Genomic DNA, 12,177 nt, shown 5'->3' with positions numbered 1-12,177 from the left:
ATTGTACATTGCTGCTGCAACTGCTGCTTAATTTAGGAGTAATAATTAGGAATCTTTTTCATTTACCTGTGCTGGAGAATAATGAATAGTTCCCAGTTCTAGTAAAACGTTTTTGTATAAACTGTGTATTTGTTCACTTTGGGTCTCTCGGGTGTTGGGTGCAGCGAAGGTGGTACGGGGGGCTGCCCTGGCTTCCGCCAGAAACCCCGATACTCCAGTCTTGGTGGGCTGGGCGGTGGCAACCACGGAGGAAAAAGAATATGAAACAGGGCAAGTGTTGAATATCTCTGCCTGAATAGCGAGAGGATGAATTTGGAAATCTGCCTCTTACAGATGTCTGGAGCTAGAGGTTTGGCATCTGAAACAGCCCCTGAATAGCTTTTCTACCATGAATTCAGTTGCTTTTTGAGCATGTTTGTAGCCTGGTGTGAAAGATACCCCGAGACAGCGAGTTCTGCAGTGGAATTACTCAGTATATAAAGAATACTTGTTTAAAAAAGCTCTGCCGAAGTTCATTTGGTGCCCCTAAGCTCTTATATTTTAAGATGTATTGAAAATTTCCCCCTTCCACCTTATTTAGGCTGGGCGTGATTGAAGAGACCTTCATCACATCATCTGCCAAAGCAGAGAAGTCTGTTTAATCTCTTCTTGATGGGAAGTCCCTCTGTAGCTTTGCGATTATCCTTTCTCCTCTGCAAATTTCCCTTTTCTAAGCTGAGGAGACCGGAACGACTGTCATCACACAAGGTTTGGGTGCCCAAGGGATTTAGAGCAGCAGTTTCCTGCTCTCTGCTTCCGAATTCCTCTCCTCTTTTTCTGATGTGCTGGGGGCATGAGAATTCAGGCTGCGATAACTTCAGATTCTCTTTCCTAAGTACTAAGATACCTGACAGCTTATTACTAGGTGTATAAAATCGTTTTTCTCACGCGGGTTTCTTCTTTGCATTTATTGACACTTCATTTCACATGCCATCGTTGCTCAAGCATTCAGCTTTACAGAATTTATGTATTTTTTTTTTTCTAACTGTCCCAAAACATTTGCAGCAGTCGCAGGCTTCACCTCACGGCCCTCGTTTTCTGCGCAAAGGCGTGGGTGCCAACCCGCACGCCACTCTCACCCAAAACTTTATTGCTGTTTTATTGCTTTATTCCTGTTCTGCAATCCCTTTCGATCGGTTGTTTGTTGACGAGAGGATTTTCTTCCTTGTGCAATAATAATTTTGAGGTTTTAGCAAAAGAATTTTGGAAAGGCTTTTTGGAAACTCGGGAATACTGTTCCTGTTGGATCATTTTTATTTTCTTGCTCCTTAGCTCCTTCAGAGACTGCTGTGAGGTATGACCTCAGCCTGCCTAAGCAAAACTAATTAACCCTCTTGTATATTTATTAATTTGTTAGGGAAATGACAGCCCCTAGCTCTCCTTGGCCTTCTAAACAAATCTCTCCTTCCCGCGGCACTTGGGCTGATGTCAGCCAAGTTACGCAGCAGAACAAACGGTGCGGGATTTGCGGAGTCCAACCGATGGCTGCTTCTGCGCCCCTCCAGCTGCGGAGGGGAATTCCACCCAGGAACCGTTAGCAAAACGTTTGCCATGCGGGCGCTGTCCTGTGGATGACGGGCTTTACGCATCTCGCGTCAAATTCCCGAAGAGAGGGATAGCAGCTAGAGTACCGGTCATTTTGTATTCAAAACGTGGACCTGACAGGAATTGATTTCTGGAGTTTCAGGAGGCAAAAGATGACGGAGAAAATAAAACATTTCTCTCCCTGTCAGCAAGTTTCCTGCTAAGCCATCTTAAAAAGCCATCTGATCTGTACTTAATGTCTGAAACCCATCAGTTGCAAGGATGAAGTACTGAAGAAGGGACGGACGGACGGACACTTTTTTTGTATTTCTGTTTGAGCCCTGGGGAGCAGTGTCAGGGAAGGAACAATGCACGTTTTGAGCAGAGTATTTTCTGTAAGTGATTCCACGCTCTGGAAGCTGGAAGAGTTCCTGTTGCCTGCCTTAGGCGTGGGGAAGGGAAGGGCAGTAAAAGCTAATTAAATATAATCTGCAGAAATTGCCTTTAAACATGGCTTAAACATGTTAAGAGAAGGCTGTAAATTTTCAAGTTAGCAAAGCAGCGAGTTCTACTTCAACTCAAAGCCGCTGGCGCTGTGGTCGAGTCTCGTGTCACAACTACCGATGTGAAAAGTTAGTGAAACTTTTATCGACACGCGCCAAGAACAGTTCTGTCCCTGCAGGCAGCGGGGAAGCGTGGGCTGCAGCGTTGGGAGCACAGCACCCTGGCAGCAGGACAGCAGCGCTGCCTCGGTGGTGCTGGTGCCGGACGGGTAACCGGCCGCTTTCCTGAAGCGCTCTGGGGGAAAAAAGCACTTACAGAATGAACGGCGAGGACAGAGGAGGTGGTGATGGGGCAGGAGGACAGCCGGGATGCTGACACTCGGCTGACGGCGACGGCAGCCCAGAGGCGACAGTTCCTCGACTCTGTTGGTTTGTCTAACGGCGAAAGGCACGGCACGGGCGACGCGCGCTTTCTTCCCAGAGCCAAAACTCACCTCGCGGGGCGCCGGAGGACACCTGGGCGCTGGAGCGGATCATCAGAACAGGACAGAACGAGTTCAAACGTTTTCTTAGGAGCCCGCTCACCTCTGCTCTCATGAGTGGATGTCGTTAAGCAGGAGGGCTGCGGACTGTTACCGGCACCTCTCTGTGAGATGCTCTCCAGCCCACAGCCGATTGTTTATTTACTTTCTCTAGTGTTAGCACGCAGAAGTGCTGTGCCAGAAACTCGCCCACGCAGCCGCAGCAATGTCTCTTCCTACCGCATTCATGTAACAACCCGCGCGCTTGGTTTGCCACAGATCTTCAGTATAAAACCTCCTTCTGCTGGAATGAGGGGTCTCGCTCCTAACTATCCCCGAGCGCGCTGACAGCAGAACCGTGACATTTTAGAAATAAGGGGCGAGCACGCCAGCAGGGAGGTGTTCGTGCTTGACTTCCCTTTGGTTTTTCTAATCAGCTCCAGTGATGTAATTTTGATTTGGCTACGTTATCGCAGCAGGACTCTCTCACAAAGGCAGTAGAGAGGGAGTCACCTCCTCTGAGGGAGTCGGAGAAGGATCGCCTCTCCCCCTTTTCCCTACGCACCGGAGCAGAAGCCAGCCTGTCGGCACTGGAAGCCCGCACTTAGCTGTGAGGAGCCACAGGCTGTTTTCTGGCAGGTCCTGCCTTCACCTCCAATTGCTTGTCCCAGTTCTCACGCTACGTAGAACGGGAACGAAGTAAAAAGGAAATTCAGTCGCTGCTTTGCCAGCCCGGCCTCCCTTCCACTTGGTAAGGACACTAAAGCGGCCTGTAGCATGTCAGCATGAAAACACCAGCGGACCTGTTCGGTGGCAGCAGAGACGTATGCTGTCGGCACCAAGTGATGCTAAACACGAGGTAGACATTGTGTAAGGGTCATTATTGTATTGAAAACAAGCTCGTTAGGCATGCAGGCCACCGGCAGAACAGAAATGAACATAAATCCACTTCCACCTATTTTTAAGGCAGCATTAAAGACTGCCAAATAGAGGAAGATGCTGGATGTCCTGCAGGATTTCCTTCCCCCGCCCCAACGTTTTACACGCGGATTTGGGAGCGAGCAGCTGCGTCACCCAGGCAGTAGCGATGAAAAAACGTGAAGCTCAGGAGTGAGGTGTCTTGTCCAGGTGTCTGCCGCCGCCACGTAGACACAAAGGTACACCCCGCCGGCATTCGTTATCGCGACACCGATCGTAATATTGTATCCTGTGTTGCCAGGTGTGCAGCTAGGTTCTCTCGAAAGTCGTGGAGGTAATTGTATTGCTGAAAAAGCACAACCGGATTTGTAATGAGTGCTCTATGCTTTCAGAAGAGGCACTACCCATCTTAAAAAGCTGTGTGATACCCCAGGATGAAAACTGCACCCTCTAGGCCGTGTATTTATTTGTTCTTGTGCTTACTCCAAATCCTCCGGGATTTTTCCCCGTCAGACACAGATAACCCAGAGCTTGGCTTGGATCCTGTGCTTCCTCATTCAAAATGAGATATAACGGTTGGTCAGCAGAGGCTTAGGGACAGATCACCCACCCCCAGCGGCGGTGAGGGCTTCTCATGGGAACATTTGTTCCTATCTTTTCCCCCTCCTCAACCAGGGATGCGGCTGCTGCCCACCTGCCCCCGTGGGTTGCGGAAAACCGATTTTCAACACGTAGTTTAAACAAGATTTGCCTTCCAGAGAGGCTTAGAGCTAACAAAGAGACAGTCTTCAGGCAACTCTCTCCTCGGAAACTACTGTCTTGTAAACCTTTTAAATGTCTGCTCCTCTTTCCTGTACATAGAACTGTTTTAAGAGCATAACATCTAGGACTTGTATCAACAGAAATATGTACACGGAGTAGCTAAAATCCCACCAAAAGAAGAAAAACCCATTACGTTCAGCAACTTAGGCCTCCCTCCATGTAGGTTTTAACACTAGTGCTAGGGATGCTTCTTAAATTAAGACTGCCGATGTATCGGTGTGAGAGCTACCGAAGATGAGCATGGCTAGCTGGGTTAGGAAGATGGCGCAAAACCAAGGCAGAAAAATCAAGCAGATGTCCGAGTTGTGAGGAGAACGTGAGCAACAGAAAAAGGGACAGTAGTTCAGTCAGCGATGAGCAGGGATAAGGAGGAGAAAGCAATGAGTTCCTAATGATGGTGAAGAGCAGGCAGGGCGAACAGCTGTTGAATTCAGCAGAGGCGGAACAAGACAGGATCAGCCTGAGAGCAGAAAGCCAGGAGCAGCTCAAACCCAAGAGAGCAGCGGGGGCTCCAGCTGCAGAGCATCTCAGAAAGCCAGAGGGATCCCTTCGTGAAGCGGAGGACTCCGTGAGCTCCCCGCTCTTGTTTCGCCACCTGCGTTACAGGTTGTAGCCTCGTTACCTTGATGGTCTGTATGGCCCCAGATCCTCTCAAGTTCCTGAGGCTGTCTATCGCTTGCTGAGGTGCCAGCGCATCCGAGAGCTGAAGCAGGAGACACGCAGCGACTGTAACGGAAAGGTACACGTGCACGTATGCCACCGAGCAGCTCTGGCTGTACGCGGTACTGCTTTTGCACAGGAGTTTTGCTTCGTTGCACCGACGACGTTGGTGAAGGGTGTACAGCACAAGTCTTTCTTATGAGGAGCAGCTGAGGGAGCTGGGGGGGCTCAGCCTGGAGAAGAGGAGGCTGAGGGGAGCCCTCATCGCTCTCTGCAACGGCCTGAAAGGAGGCTGGAGCCGGGGGGGTCGGTCTCTGCTCCCCAGGAACAAGCGCTGGGACGAGAGGGAACGGCCTCAAGCTGCGCCAGGGCAGGTTTGGGTTGGGTATTGGGAAAAACTTCTTCCCCCAAAGGGCTGTCAGGCCCTGGCCCAGGCTGCCCAGGGCAGGGGCTGAGTCCCCATCCCTGGGGGGATTTAAAAGCCGGGGAGATGTGGTGCTGAGGGCCATGGTTTAGTGGTGGGCTTGGCAGTGCTGGGTTAACGGTTGGATTTGATGATCTTAAGGGTCTTTTCCAACCTTAATGTTTCTATGAGTCTATGAATAGGTTTGTGCCATGAAAACCATTCTAGCAAAACTCAGCCTCATCATATCGGGGTCACGGATCTGTTGGATCTTTTGCTGAATATTATTTGTTGGCCCTGGCCCCATCTGCTGCTGCTCCTGCCCAAGCCTGCAGGCTTTGGAAACAGGCAAAAACCCTCCTACCTTCCCCCCCCCCGCCTTTCTAGCAGCTTTTGGGAGGTAAATTCTAAAGTCTTTCCAAGAACAAGTCCCACTACACCCAGTTAATTCCCCTTTGTGTCTTCTGACCGCATCTGCTTTCTTGCCAGTGTCACCACCCCTTCCTTCTGGGGCACACGCAATAACTAACGCCCCTGCAAGCTTTAGGGGGAACATCGGGCTGAAAAAAGATGCAGAGGAATAGGTTCATCTCCTTTTCTTGCAGAGATGTGCAGGGAAGAGGGGAAAGTGCGCTCCCATCAGTCAGAGGAGACTAAAATTTGCAGTGAAAACAGAGAAAGAGTGAGAAAGTAAGAGAGCGCTTTCTATCAGCCTCACGGAAAGACTGACCCTGCCTGACCCTCCATCCCCTCACCCGCCTTCTCAGAGCCATCCCATGGCATACTCGTGGCCCTCCCCACAAACAGGTTCTATACAGGCAGCTAATGTTAGTACCTTTCCCAAGAAACGGGCTCAAAAGCATGAACCAGCCCGCTACCTGTGGCGGCGGTTTGCGTTGTAACCACAGTTAAGCTTCAAGCAGAATTTGGCTCCTTTAGACAGTGTTGTCTCACGAGAATGGGTTTGTGAGGCGGGTTAGTCAGGCACTGGGAGGGGGAAGACAACTGCTTACCGAGACACGAGCGTCCAAGGCCACCGTAACAGCTGAAAGAGAAGAAAGCGTTTGGTTGTAACAAGCTGTAGTACGCTGCAACACCCCGAGCCCCCCGATACGTAAATGTACGGACACAGTTCTTGCCTTAATATAATCAAGAGTAGCAGTGGTACAAGAAAGTTAGAATTTCTATAGGAATACCTACAGGGCTACCTCCCATTTGTCCTTCAGACCTTCCCTGAGCAGTGTCTTTCTAGAGAAACTGCAATTTTAAAGTTCCCCTTCATTCACGGTAACAGTCCCAAAGGCACAGGAGGACAGAAAACAGCATGAAGAGGGACAACCTCAATTTTCTTTAAATCCTACTCCAGATTAAGGCTTTGAAGACAGTTGTGAGCTAACGATCGCAGCAGGGTTCTGCATCAGCAGGAAGCCCAAGGACTCTGTGGATGCTTGTGCAGGGAGCTGTCAGCAGGATCATTCAGGGAACACGGAACTTGGACAGCTCTCCCCCTCTACCCTCAGCTCAGCTCCAAGTGTCTAAAGAAATTACTTTAAACCAGTTTCATGCAATTTAAGAGTGAATTTTGCCCTGCTGGAACCCACTGAGTCCCTGATAAACAGCCCTGGGGTGTGTTATCCTCTGGCAACAGCTGCTTTAGCTTACAACTCGCATTGCATACCCGATACCCAACTAGGCTAGCAGCAAGGAGTCATGCGGTGCCATTCAGCACACGCTTTGAAGCGCTTGCTGGACAGAGCAAGGGGAAATGGGAGATTCAACTCTTACAAAGGACAAGTTACCTCCAAAAGGGTGCGTGAGGAGAAACGAGCAGCTTTTCACAGCTTGAACTAACGCTAAAGAATGCAATTGTCATTTGACAGGATTGTGTTCAGCTGGTCATGCATCTAGAGAGAAGCTGGTATCTTTTACAGGAATGTGGGGTGACAGGGAGGCAACCAGAACCTACTGTATGATTGTTTTCCGGTTACTTTCCAGGCAGCTTCGGAGCTCTTCCAGAATTTTGCAGCAGTTGGCAATGTCCGGAGCATCCCCGTCAGGAACAGGATAGTGGTGCACACAGATCCCATGCTGTTGGTAGGTGTCTATAAGGTTTGGTACTCGGTATTTTAAGAGCTCTCCTCTGGTACAAAGCACAAATATATCCTGGGTCCCATAGGTCTTTAGTTCTTCTGCCAACAGATTAAGACACTTGCAAATAAACAAAAGCTTATCAAGCTGGAGGATAAACAGATAAGCTACTTGGTACTGATTCTCTTGTTTAATCTTTGACGTTAAGACAATAGGAGTTAGCAATTTTGCTTTGAGCAGCATTTACTTCTGCTGAGTCTCTCCCACACTTGCCTTCAGGTAACCCAGGAGAGGAATTTTCTCAGTTCAGAGTGAGTCTTGAGACACGCCTCGCTAGAAAGCACGTCAGCACTCAGAACGGTCCGTAGCTGCTGCCGGCTTCAGCGTGACTCTGTCCCTTCCCCAGCTGTGACTGTGTCCAGACACTGTGGGGTTTTGCTGTTAGTCTCTGCTCTACTAGAGTTTACAAATGAATATTGGGCACAAATCTTTACAGGATTTCATCTTTTCTATCCCAATCTCACTTTTCTCTGGGAAAAGGAGATCACAAGTTTGTGATTCTTCTTGGTCCTAGCTGTTTTGAAGACGCCTTCTCCTGCATGGGGCTTAGCAGAGCTCATAGTTACTGTGAAAGATACGCAGATGCCTGTACAGCTCCAGCCTGGAAATAGCCTGACCGCTTATTCAGTATTTGGTAAAGAAGTGACAGAGAAAGTGGCACCGCACGCCTGGAAGTGATATCTAGTACTCATAACGGTGACTGTGCCAAGATATTGGCTGCATCTCCGAGCACAGTGTTAGCAAAACTCAGACAGACATCGCCGTCAGACGTACATACCCCAGCGAGACTTTGTAAAGAACGGCCCTGCATTCTAACATCACGCCGTGTTAGACAGACAACTGTAGCAGCCGTTACAGAAGTACGAATAAAACACCACCACCTCTCAAAGTCACGCCATGATAAAAGTCAGATACCTGGTGTCTGGATCCTTACGCCCAAATTAGATAAACAGCAACTCCAGCAGACTAAGACAAGGTAAACCTCCAGCCCCTTACTCATTTATGCTTTCGGTTTACCTGCACGTTGTTCTTGCCCGTTACGTGGAAGCGAGAGGCACTTATACACTGGCCAGAAGACTCACCTATATCTTTCTGAAGATTTCTTCTAACATCCTTAAACCTGCAACCTAAAACAAATGATGAATGACAATTACCACTCCGGGTAAGTGACATTTATGGAATGTTCTTCAGCTACAGCTGAAGACTAGGGCACAGACGACCTCCCGCCAAAACCAAGGCAAACAGCAAAGCCACACCCCAACTAAAACACAGTTCTTTCTTCTTTTTGCAAATAGATCACTAGCACAGAAGACAGTTTAAACATTATTATCTGCTTAATACTGTAACATAATAAGATAAAAAAAAACATAATAGGATAAAAAGAACATAATAGGATAAAAAAAAAACCCGCTGCTCAAGTTTTTAAGCTGCTATGCATTTTCCAGATGAAAAGTTTCAGATATTATAAATCAGGGTACAGCTTAAAAAAACAAAACCACAAGAAACCACACAAACCAAAACTCACCAACAAATAAAAGGGCTGGATAGAGATCACTTAAGAGTCGTCTGGTTGACTGGTAGGAAAGTAAGTTCCCTGTTCTGTAATACTCAGCACAAATCACATTAAAAATCCTCCTCACTATTCAATCTACAGCGTATTGCCACTTCCATTTTTTCCTCAGATCGTGATACCAAGGCATTTTTGCAACGCCTACAGAATACTGCACTGCGATATTCACAGCTCTTGTTTGGTTTGTGAGATGTAATTGCTCAAAACATTTGCCCTGTGTCCTCCCTCTGTCTCCCCTCCTGCACTCACAGCCCCATAAGCACACAAGCGTTATGCCTGCCCTGATTGTGCGTGTCTTCAAACACCTTTTGAAAGCAGGACAGCGGAATCCTGCAGACCAAGAGCTGTATCGGCAGGGCTACAACTGGATGTTAGCATCCGAAGACTAAACAGCTATTACAGGAACAGCTCAGGTAGCTAAAAAACATAACGCAGCTGGGTTTTGGCATGTCTGCTAACTGGTGTTCAAGTGTTAGAGGGATTTTCATCAGCACTGGCCATCACCCCCTTCAAGGTACCTTAAATTCAAATATTACTCAACACTTGTTTTCTAATTCTTTAGTGTGGTATTAATCCCAAGCTTGGATTTCCCAGAGTTGGCTAATGGAAGTCGAGTACTGCTTTAAATGAAGTAGGGAAAGTTCACATTGTCACCACTAGCAGTTCTGTCTCTTTTGTGACCACAGGGGATTCACCGTGGCTGCAGTTTTGGTAGTTCAAAATACAGTGGAAGCTTATATGTTTATTTTTCTATCATGGCCATGGTAGTGCGACCCAGACGCTAAAGGAGAGCAGTACAGAACTGTCAGCACAGCGAGTGAGTGTAATTTGAGCCCAGTATATCTTATAAAGGAATTCTTTGTCAAAGCAGTCTTGTTTCACTTATGTTGTTGCTTGTTACAAATAGCGAGTCAGGCTAAAAAGCCAACTATTTTAAATGACCGTGGAAGACCACTCTTCTCTTACCACTCAGCCAGACGATCTTGCATTAAGATATTCTCTCAATTAATCTTGGTATTTCTGAAACAATTATTCCAGTGGTAGAGTACAAAATAAGTTACCCCACCAAGTAAATGGAGCACAGAATTTTGGGGTACAAGATATTACCTCTCTTCAGCTTCAAACCTGCCTGCAAATTTCAGCGAATGCTTCTTACCTGGAAGGGAACATAATCCCAGGAACTCAGAAGAGTAGACAGGAGACAAAGGCAACCTATCAGAAAATAACAAATAATATTAAAAAAAAATCAGAACATTTTGATTATTTGAGTAGAGATAGCTCACTACAAGACATTCCTTTTCCGTGGGACCATGAGAAGAGTTACCTGCCTGTAATTTAATTTTAAGAACAAAATGGAAGCATTCCAGTGTTATTTCTACAACATCGGACAAGGGAATCACATGGTTGGTAGTGTACTTCATCACATACCCCTGTCCAAGAGGATCCCAGGGGATTTGTCAGACAAAATCTACCAAGGCACTCGGGCTAGCATCACTGACAGTGACCAGCAAATGCTTCCAAAAGCAGACCTGGCCCCACATCCACTGACAGTTTGCCAGCACCAACTTAATCCCATTTCAGAGGCACCATCAGGTCAACCACAACCTCAGTCCTCACTCTGGCAGGTCACTGGAGCCCGGCATGGGTTTAGAATCACAGAATCGTTTAGGTTGGAAAAGACCTTGGAAAAGATCCTCAAGTCCAACCATTAACCCAGCACTGCCAAGCCCACCACTAAACCATGGCCCTGAGCACCACATCTCCCTGGCTTTTAAATCCCTCCAGGGATGGGGACTCCATCACTTCCCTGGGCAGCCTGGGCCAGGGCCTGACAGCCCTTTGGGGAAGAAGTTTTTCCCAATACGCAACCCAACCCTGCCCTGGCGCAGCTTGAGGCCGTTCCCTCTCGTCCCATCCCTTGTTCCTGGGGAGCAGAGACCGACCCCCCCGGCTCCAGCCTCCTTTCAGGCCGTTGCAGAGAGCGAGGAGGGCTCCCCTCAGCCTCCTCTTCTCCAGGCTGAGCCCCCCCAGCTCCCCCAGCCGCCCCTCCCCAGCCTTGTGCTCCAGCCCCTGCCCCAGCCTCGCTGCCCTGCTCTGGCCACGCTCCAGCCCCTCCATGGCCGCCTTGGGGTGCGGGGCCCAGCGCTGAGCACAGCATTCGAGGGGCGGCCTCACCAGTGCCCAGCGCAGGGGCACCATCACCTCCCTGCTCCTGCTGGCCACACCGTTCCTGATACAGGCCAGGGTGCCATTGGCCCTCTTGGCCACCTGGGCACACTGCTGGCTCATGGTCAGGCAGCTGTCAGCCAACACCCCCAGGGCCTTTTCCCTCCGGGCAGCTCCCAGCCGCTACTCCCAACGCCTGTAGCGTTGCACGGGGCTGTGTAGTTTCTGAGGGAAAGGACACCCGCTCCCGCCCCGGGCGCGTCTCACCAGGAGATGGGGAGCGGCCTCGGGTCCTCCTCAGCGGCCTCTTCGTCAGAGGAGTCAAAGTCGCCCGCTTGCATCGCGCAGGGCTGCGGCGGGAGAAGAGCGAGGAACTCACCCGGGGGCCGGAGCCCGCCCTGCGCCCTCGGCTGAGCCGGCGCTGAGGCGATGCCGGGGACCCCGACCCCGGATCCGACCCCGACCCCGGGGATCCGGATCCCGACCCCGACCCCGGCCCTCACCGGCTTCACCATGGCGCTGCTCCCCGGCCGCCGCCGGTTTGAACTGTCCCCGCCCACTGCGGCCACCTCATTGGCTGAGCCCTTCCCTCCCTTCTTCCAATGGGAAGCTGCCGCTCGCCGGATGCGTGGAAAGCATCCTGCGGCTTCTCGAGAGGAGCATTCTGATTGGTGAGTAGCGAAGGAGAGGCGGGCTTTAGAGCAGAAAACGAAGCCGGCGGCGGCGGATCTTTGCGCTGATTGGCTGAGGCGGTGTGGCGGGAAGGGGCAGTGTCTCGAGCCGCAGGGGCCGCTGAGGGCGGGGCGCTGTGAGGGCCCTGTCGGGGCCGGGCGGCTGCGCGGGCGCCTCCCCCGCCCCTCAATTCCCTTTTAAAGCCGGCTTCGCGTTTCTGACTGAAAAAGG

The 12,177-nt window shown here is 50.0% G+C and overlaps 1 protein-coding gene across 1 annotated transcript; it reads right to left on the bottom strand.

The window, feature by feature from the left end:
- Positions 1-3,764: 3,764 nt before the first annotated feature.
- CDKN3 (cyclin dependent kinase inhibitor 3) lies at positions 3,765-11,789 on the bottom strand (the record flags this gene model as incomplete). Its single annotated transcript, XM_082318839.1, has 7 exons — positions 3,765-3,851; positions 4,950-5,053; positions 6,404-6,435; positions 7,357-7,579; positions 8,621-8,665; positions 10,265-10,320; positions 11,542-11,789. The coding sequence occupies 7 exons, from the start codon at positions 11,787-11,789 to the stop codon at positions 3,765-3,767; spliced, it is 795 nt and encodes a 264-aa protein (XP_082174965.1).
- Positions 11,790-12,177: the final 388 nt, after the last annotated feature.

Source organism: Platalea leucorodia (assembly GCF_965183815.1).
Source record: "Platalea leucorodia genome assembly, chromosome: 7".
NCBI lineage: Eukaryota > Metazoa > Chordata > Aves > Pelecaniformes > Threskiornithidae > Platalea > Platalea leucorodia.
The sequence above is the reverse complement of the archived record's forward strand: the minus strand, read 5'-3'. Positions and strand labels throughout refer to the sequence as shown.